The sequence below is a fragment of the Hypanus sabinus genome, chromosome 24 (genome assembly GCF_030144855.1).
Source record: "Hypanus sabinus isolate sHypSab1 chromosome 24, sHypSab1.hap1, whole genome shotgun sequence".
In the NCBI taxonomy this organism is placed as follows: Eukaryota; Metazoa; Chordata; class Chondrichthyes; order Myliobatiformes; family Dasyatidae; genus Hypanus; species Hypanus sabinus.
The window spans coordinates 2,434,406-2,443,713 of NC_082729.1; the positions used below are offsets into that span (position 1 = coordinate 2,434,406).

Here is a 9,308-nt window from a genome sequence, read left to right on the forward strand (position 1 = left end):
GATGTGGAGAGGATGTTTCCTATAGTGGGGGAGTCTAGGACCAGAGGACACAGATAGAGTGGATGTGGAGAGGATGTTTCCTGTAGTGAGGGGGTCTAGGACCAGAGGACACAGATAGAGTGGATGTGGAGAGGATGTTTCCTGTAGTAAGGGAGTCTGGGACCAGAGGACACAGATAGAGTGGATGTGGAGAGGATGTTTCCTGTAGTGAGGGGGTCTAGGACCAGAGGACACAGATAGAGTGGATGTGGAGAGGATGTTTCCTGTAGTGGGGGAGTCTAGGACCAGAGGACACAGATAGAGTGGATGTGGAGAGGATGTTTCCTGTAGTAAGGGAGTCTGGGACCAGAGGACACAGATAGAGTGGATGTGGAGAGGATGTTTCCTGTAGTGAGGGGGTCTAGGACCAGAGGACACAGATAGAGTGGATGTGGAGAGGATGTTTCCTGTAGTGGGGGAGTCTAGGACCAGAGGACACAGATAGAGTGGATGTGGAGAGGATGTTTCCTGTAGTGAGGGGGTCTAGGACCAGAGGACACAGATAGAGTGGATGTGGAGAGGATGTTTCCTGTAGTGGGGGAGTCTAGGACCAGAGGACACAGATAGAGTGGATGTGGAGAGGATGTTTCCTGTAGTGGGGGAGTCTAGGACCAGAGGACACAGATAGAGTGGATGTGGAGAGGATGTTTCCTGTAGTAAGGGAGTCTAGGATCAAGAGTGCACAGCCTCAGAATAGAGGGACGACGATTTAGAATGGAGATAAGGAGGAATTTCTTTATCTGGTTGGAGGGTGGTAAATTTGAGGAGCTTGTTGCCACAGCCTATTGCGAATGCCTGGTCATTGGGTTTATTTAAGTCGGAAGTTGATAGATTCTAAATTTAGAAGCATAGAAACATAGAAAACCTACTGTACAATTCAGGCCCTTCGGCCCACAAAGTTGTGGCGAACACGTCCCTACCTACCCATAGCCTTCTATTTTACTAAGCTCCATGTACCCATCTATAAGCCTCTTAAAAGACTCTATCGTATCCACCTCCACCACTGTTGCCAGCAGTGCATTCGATGCACTCACCACTCTTTGGGTGAGTGCGTGCGGTTTATGTTGGGTTTATGGAGAGAAGGCAGGAGAATGGGGTTGAGAGGGAAAATGGATCAGCCATGATGAAATAGTGGAGCAGATTTGATCAGTTGAATGGCTAATCCTGCTCCTGTGAGAGGGAATCTTATAGAAACATACAAAATTATGAAAGGGATAGATAAGATAGAAATAGAAAAGTTGTTTTCACTGGTAGGTGAGACTAGAACTAGGGGACCTTGCCTCAAGATTCAGGGGAGAAGATTTAAGATGGAGATGAGGAGAAACTGTTTCTCCCAGAGAGTGGTGAATCTGTGGAATTCTCTGCCCAGGGAAGCAGTTGAGGCTTCTTCACTAGATATATTTAAGATTCAGTTAGATAGATTTTTACATAGTAGGGGAATTAAGGGACATGGGAAAAGGTAGGTTTACGGGCAGACCAGCCATGATCTTATTGAATGGCAGGGCAGGCTTGGTGGGCCGGATGGCCCATTCCTGCTCCTATTTCTTATGTTCCTATGGTCTAACCTTGCCTTTGATCCTGTAGACAACAAAAAAACATTCTTTCAACATTTGTGGTATTGTTTGTGATTGAAAGTCATTCAAAAACTGGTTTCACTACAATTACTATACCCAACCATTATTGCAAACTTAAACTACTAAATGTAAAACGGATTGGTCTCCTTTACATCGTCTGTATGGAACATGTTATAAATATTTTAAATGTCTTTCTGTACAGCCAGTTTATCCACATTCTTCAGTTTTAGGTCTTTGTTTGGTAGTCGCTTCTGTAGCCATGCGTTGTACACTGGACAAAGCAGCAGAGGCGAGAAACCAGCCTGGGATATTTCCGACAGAGTATCACCCAACGCTGTCTGGAGTACAAAAACTATTCCACATTTTACCGAAGGTAAGCTGAGGTCTCCTTTCCTGCTGTTCGTACTTCAAAATAAGTAAGGAGTAGATACATTGGAACATTCGGGGATGGTGGACTTGGTGACAATGGATTGGGTGGAATTTAAACAGCCTGGGTTTGTGTCTGCTTTAGCTTAGAAGAGGAAGAAGGGAATTTAAGATCCTGAAGGTTTTAATGGGATGAACGTGTGTTGTTTATTGCTTCCTACAAGATAATCTAGAAGTCACTGTTTAAACACTTGAACACAGCTTAAGGGAACTCTATGAATATTTGTAACTCTTTACCTCAAAGTGTGTTGGAAGCAGAGCTTTTGAATAATTGTTAAGCTAGAGGCAGATAACTTCTTGATTAGCAAGGGGGTAAATACTTAAGTAGATGGGGACAGAGAGTTGAGTTACTCAGATTACTATGATGTGGCAGAAAAGGCTTCACAAAAGGAATAGACTGCCCCTGCTTAACTCTGTATTTTCATAAGATCATCTGATTATGAAGTAAATATCCTTTGACCCTCACGACACTTCTTTAACTGATATCACTAAGGGCATTGTTTCTCTAAAGTCCACGCTGTCCCCCACCTCCCAAGCTCAAAAACCACAGACATTAACCTCTGTTTCCTGCATTCTCACAAAACATTTGGTTGTCCATGTTGACTGTTTATTCCTCTCCATAGATGCTGCCTGACCCGCTGAGTTCCTCCAGCGTTTTGTGTGTGTGTTCCTTTGGATTTCCAGCATCTGCAGAATCTCTTGTATATACAGTTCTTTACTGATTTTTTCTTTGCTTTAATCATCTTTTTAAATGGAGAGGCTACAGTTGTTGAGCAGGTTGGACAATCGGTGTAAATGTAGGGCAGATTGAGATATAGAAGATTCTGAACAGATAGTCAGAATTGGAATCAGGTCTGTTTTCAGGGACAAATATTGTGAAGCTTATTGTTTTGTGGCACTAGTACTGTCAAAATTTTTTGTAAATTAAGAACATATTTAAAAATAAATAAATAATGCAAGAACAGAGCAAAATATTGAGCCAGCGTTCATGGGTTCATGGTCCATTTAGAAATCTGATGACAGGGGGGAGGAAACTGCTTGTTCAACATTGAATCTGGATCGTCAGGCTCCTGTACCTCCTCCCTGATTATAGTAATGCAGAAAGAGCATTTTCCAAATGGAGAGGGTCCTTAATAATGGGTAATTGTGAATATGGGTGTTCAGTATGTAGGGTGGATTCAAATAAGCAGTTCAAGGGAGAACCCTTTAACAGTTCATGCTTGAGATGGTACATGCATACTATTGTAACGATGAAGGAAGAAACAAATGTCTTTGGGGTATAGCTAGTAAAAATAACTATTGTTTCTCATCTGTTTGATTCATATACTTGAGAAGTCTTCGCAAAGCATTAATCCTTAGTAAATATTTTGCATCAGTCTTCACAGTGGACAACATTAGCCGTATGCCAGAAATTCAAGATTGTCAGGAGGCAGTAGTGAGTGAAGTTGTTCTTACTAAGGAGAAAGTGCTTGGGAAGCTGAAAGGTCTGAAAGTAAATAAATCACCTGGACGTGAGGAAGGGAAAATTGCAAATACCTCTCTACTCTTCAAGAAGCGAGGGAAGTAGAAGAAAGGAAATTATAGACCAGCTAGCCTGATGTCAGAGGTTGAGAATACGTTGGAGTCCATTATTAAGGATGAGGTTTTGGGGTACTTGGAGGTGTGTGATAAAACAGGCTAAACTCAGCATGGCTTCCTTAAGGGGTCATCTACCTGACAAATCTGTTGGAATTGTTTGAGGAAATAGCAGGCCGGATAGACAAAGGTGAGTCAATGGATGTTGTTTACTTGGATTTTCAGAAGACCTTTGTTAAGGTGCTGTATATGAGGCTGCTTAACGAGATAAGAGCCCATAGTATTACAGAAAAAAGAATACTAGCATGGATAGATGATTGGCTGATTGGCAGGAGGCAAAGAGTTGGAATAAAAGGGGGCCTATTCAGGCTGGTACTGAGACCACTTCCTTTCACTTCATATGTCAACAATTTGGATGGTTTTGTGGCCATCTTTGCAGATGATACAAAGATTGGTAAAGGGGCAGGTGGTGCTGAGGAAGCAGGGAGTTTGCAGAAGGACAGATTAGGAGAATAGCCAAAGAAGTGACAGATGGAATACATTGTCAGGAAGTATATGGTCATGCATTTTGATAGAAGGAAAAAGGAATAGACTATTTTTTAAATGGGGAGAAAGTACAAAAATCAGAGGTACAAAGGGACTTGGGAGTCCTCATGCAGGATCCCTTAAAAGTTAACTTGAGTCGGGCAAGTTGAGTCGGTAGTGAGGAAGGCAAATGCAATGTTAGCATTCCTTTTGAGAGGGCTAGGTTAGAAGAAGGATGCGATGCTGAGGCTTTGTAAGGCATCGGTCAGACCACAATTGGAGTATTGTGAGCAGTTTTGGGCCCCTTATCTAAGAACGATGTGCTAGCATCCGGGGGGGGTTCACGAGAATAATTCAGAGAATGAAAGGTTTAACGTATGAGGAGAATTTGACGGGTCCATCTGTTCCAAAATCCTCTGAGCACAAACTCCAGACCCTCAAAATATGCCCATTTAGGTTTAGTGTTGAAAGAGGTCTGCATGAATAATCAGAAGGTTAAATGACAAAGCAGTTTTGTCCTGAACTATGCCTTAAGTTACAAGGATACACCTTTAACAATGAGCTTTTTTGCAGGAACAATTCATCTACGGTCTGCCCCTATATAGTTTCAATGAGGCAGAATCAGAATGGTGCACACTCAGTGAGTGCTTTCTTACGCTACAAAGGATCATTTGGAAATTACATTGTGAGCAGGTTTTATCTTTTGAAAACTGGTTCGCATTTTAATTAATTCTTAATTATGCTGTCTATATTGTCAGAACCCAGAATGATCCTTAACATCGCGAGGACGTTCTTTAAAATAGAATGCATTGAGACTGAATGGTGTTAGGCTGAAAATCTAAAACAAATCTAAACAAATCAAATTCAAGTTCTATTACCATTCAACTATACAGCCGAACACAACAGCATTCCTCTGGTGCCAAGGTGTAAAGCACACACAGCGTGTGAATCAAAATAGTGAGCAACAAAATAACATGGTTACCCAAAAATAAAAAATAAAAAGTACATGTATATATCCCAAGTCCCTGAGCAACTCGTCCTGCAGATTGATGGTGCAGTTTTTGGCAACGTAGCCCATCATTCCACCGATTGCACTGGAGAGCAGAACCGACAGGCGAGGCCAAGCACTGATGCCACACTGCACCACCCCTGGTATCTCCTCTCCTGGATGCAGTTGCAGGCAAGCTGCTAGCTTGAGGCATATGCCTCGCTACAACCGAGACAACGCAGCCTTCCCACGATCAGCCGTTCCACCAAACAAGGGTAAGATGGTGGCGGCTTCTTGAAGACTAACCAAAGGTATTTTTTTTCTTTGTTAAATGTCTTTTTAATGATTACAAGACAATACTGGACTCTAGGGACTCCAGGTACTGCAGGTCTACCCCATCAGTTGATTGGAGTAACTGGACAGGGTGTCGGAGAAGCTGGTCTAGGTGTCAGAGGTGCTGGACTGGGTGCAGACCGTGTGGCTTAAGATAAAGTTAAAGATTAAGCAGCGCACACAAAATGGTGGAGGAACTCCGCAAGTCAGGCACCATCTATGGAACTGAATAAACAGTTGACTTTTCGGGCTGAGACCCTTCTTCAGGAGAAATAAAGGTTATTGCTTTCTTTGTCACATGTGCATCCAAACATACAGTGACAAGCATCGTTTGCAACAACCAATGTGCTGAACGCCAGGCTTCTGTAGCATGCCCACAAGTTACTAACTTGTACATCTTTGGAATATGGGAGGAAACGGGAGCACCCGGAGGAAACACACACAGTCACAGAGGGAACACTCAAACTCCTTACAGGCAGCAGCAGAAATTGAACCCTGATCTTGCCTCTTAAATTAGATGTGAAGTTGGCAGCTTACTGAACTGTAGCTGTCTATGACTGCACAAATGACATTTGTGCACATGCGATGCAGGCTCACACGGAGATAATTCATTTCGCTAAGGATTTGGGATTTCCTCTAGACTTTTTCCAGCAAAATCCATCATTTTCAGGAACAAAGGACAAGATATTTCATATATAAAAACTAAAACAATTACGGTTTCCCAAAAGCATAGAAGTTAACATTTACTGTAATCTGGCAAATAAGTGACAGAGGTCAAAATTCAAATTATATTTATAATCAAATTACGTACATGCTGAGATTCAATGCTGAGATTCATTTTCTTGCAGGCATTCATAGTAGAACAAAGAAGTACAATAGAATCAATGAAAAATGACATACTAAGACGGACACATAATCAATATGCACCAGAAGTGAATATGAGTAAATACAATAAATAAATAAATAATCCTGAGAACAGGAGTTGTAAAGTCCTTGAAAATGAGTCCATGGGTTGTGGAATCGGTTCAGAGCAAGGAATGCATTAGTTTTGCTTGTAGTTTAACTAACACATTATTACGATATTACTGTATATCACCTTGTATTTTATACGACTTACTTGATGCATACGCAACGTCTCACCAGGACAGTGGGACGTCGTTTGCTTCCCGCTCCCTGTGCCGGTACACTGTATAAAGAGAGAGAGAGAATTTTCATTGCGTTATTTTAGAAAGCATCTTCACTTTACAGAATTTTATTACCGAATGTGCCGAAGACTTTTGCACAGTACTGTACGTAGGTGGTGCAAAAAGGAAAGCAAAACTAGTGAGCTAGTGTTGATGGCTTCATCAGAAGCAATGTAACAATCTAATCCGTGGATGAGAGGTTTCATCGTCATCATTATGTGCCGTGTCGTATGACGTGGCCGATTGTGGCCTTCCCTTGACCATTATTGTTCCTGCCAAGTTTTTCTACAGAAGTGGTTTGCCATTGGCTTCTTCTGGGCAGTGTCTTTAGAAGTCAGGTGACCTCAGCCAATATCAATACTCTTCATAGATTGTCTGCTTGGCATCAGTGGTTACATAACCAGGACTTGTGATGTGCACCAGCTGCTCATACGACCATCCACCACCTGCCCCCATGGTTTCACATGACCCTGAACGGGGGGCTAAGCAGGTGCTACACCTTGCCCAAGGGTGACCTGCAGGCTAACAGAGAGAAGGAGCTCCTTTGATAGAGATGTATCTTCACCTCCCCACCTAAAAGTTATAACATTGAAAACTACATGCACGTCATAAGTAATACATACAGTACTTACTTATTGTCCGTTACACCACTGATGTTTAAGGCAGCAGTGAAGGTCCTCCATCTCCGGCAGTGTTCAGGGCTTCCTTCATAGCATCAGTAGCTTCCTCTCGGTTTTCACTGCTGTCAGTTATACAAGTCCTGGGTGGAGACTCAGGAACCGTCACACTCAGATGTAGAAGGATTCCTCATTGATGTTTCCGTAAATATTTTGTTTTACCAGTCAGGGTTGTTGGCCCTGAGCTGAACCCCTGAACCTGGAGGACCGGTGGACCACTCTTAGTCTGGCCTCTACCCTTTGACCTGTTTGGTATGGGTGACCCTACCGTGAGCCAAAGCACAAAGCCCTGACTCCAGCCAACGTAGCTCTCCGGGTCACTGAGGCACGCAAGCCTCTAAACCCAACGACAAAAGGTTGTGGTCCTCTTGGAGGATGAGTAATACATGATTCAACAAAACAGCCTGGAGTGTTTTGGAACCATTAAAAACTGTTCTTTTGTCCCAGCTATTGTGCTGTAGTATTGTTACAGCAGTTTTGTTCAGGCAGAATTTTTGAGATGTTTGAGATGTTTCGGTTAGTGGATAAAAGCAATCTCAGATGGGTGAATAGGAGAAACATGCCTCTTCAAGAACTGATCATTTGTTCTATGGCTTTATTATTGTTATATGCACTGAGGTACAGTGAAAACCTCGGCCTGCGTACCATTCACTCAGATCAATCCATTAAACAGAGCTGTGAGATCAGACTGAGGTAAACCAGTACCAGAGTTCAGAATAACATGAAACAGTTACAGAGGAGTGCAGTGCAAGTCAACAATAAAGTGCAAGTTCATAATGAGGCAGATCGTGAGTCAAGAGTCCATCTTATTGTACAAGATGTCTGTTTAAGAGTCTGATAACAGTGGGATAGACCCTACCCTTGAGCCAGTGTCCTCTACCCAATGGAAGAGGGGAGGAGAGAGAATGTTGGGGACTTTGATTATACTGTCTGCTTTAGCGAGGCAGTGAGAAGTGTTGACAGAGTCATTTCTGCATTTGTTGTGATGAAGTAACTGATGCTGTTTAATCCTAGAGTGATCCACAATGGGATGGCATTTCCTCCATTCTCTGCTAAATGGGGTCAACAAGTATTCCACGTCCTTGGGGAAGGTGTGGCTCTCGGTCATTTTCATCTTCCGTCTGCTGGTGCTGGTTGTGGCGGCCGAGACCGTGTGGGGAGATGAGCAGAGCGACTTTCTCTGCAACACACAGCAGCCCGGTTGCAGGAACGTGTGCTACGACCGCTTCTTCCCCATCTCCCACATCCGGCTGTGGGTTTTCCAGCTCCTGGCTGTGACCGTCCCGTCATGTCTCATCGGGATGCACGTTTCCCAACGGAGAAAAAACAAGAAAAACATCAAAATCTTTCATCGGAATGCCGATCGGCGAAAAGTAAAGATCGATACCTCTCTCCTTTGGACATACTTGGTGAGCCTCGTGTTCAAGATGTTATTTGAAGGCAGCTTTATGTATTTATTCTACTGGATCTATGAAGGATACCAGATGGTTCGACTAGTGAAGTGTAGCGAATATCCGTGCCCTAATACCGTTGACTGCTTCATTTCCAGACCGACCGAGAAAACCATTTTTACCGTGTTTATGCTGGTGACCTCAGCTCTGTGCGTCGCACTGAACGTGGCAGAACTCTTATTTCTGATTGTTAGTTATTGCTTCATGCAATGGAAGCAACAGTGGTTTTCCTCTAAAGAAAGCAAAAAAAAGGATAGGTTATCAGCCACCGTTACTTCCAGTGATAACATCACTATGAACTTGGATATTGATCAGGAGAGCCTCTAGGAACAATCCCCTATGTGTTAGAAAAACGCTTGATTAATGAATTAAGATCTTGTACCACACACATTGTTCCCAAGATGTTATTACGAGAGGAGGGGAGTGTGCAATATAGTGGTTAACCTCTATCTTACACACATCCTATTTATTTTTGCATGGTGTTCCACTCAGAACTAATGTAATTTGCTTGTTGTATCTCAGAATCTGATTACTGC

The 9,308-nt window shown here is 42.9% G+C and overlaps 1 protein-coding gene across 1 annotated transcript; it reads left to right on the forward strand.

Annotated features, from left to right (window-relative positions):
- Positions 1–1,798: 1,798 nt before the first annotated feature.
- On the forward strand, positions 1,799–9,099 carry LOC132380598 (gap junction beta-2 protein-like). Its single transcript, XM_059949522.1, has 2 exons — positions 1,799–1,986; positions 8,336–9,099. The coding sequence occupies exon 2, from the start codon at positions 8,347–8,349 to the stop codon at positions 9,097–9,099; it is 753 nt and encodes a 250-aa protein (XP_059805505.1). The 5' UTR covers positions 1,799–1,986; positions 8,336–8,346.
- Positions 9,100–9,308: the final 209 nt, after the last annotated feature.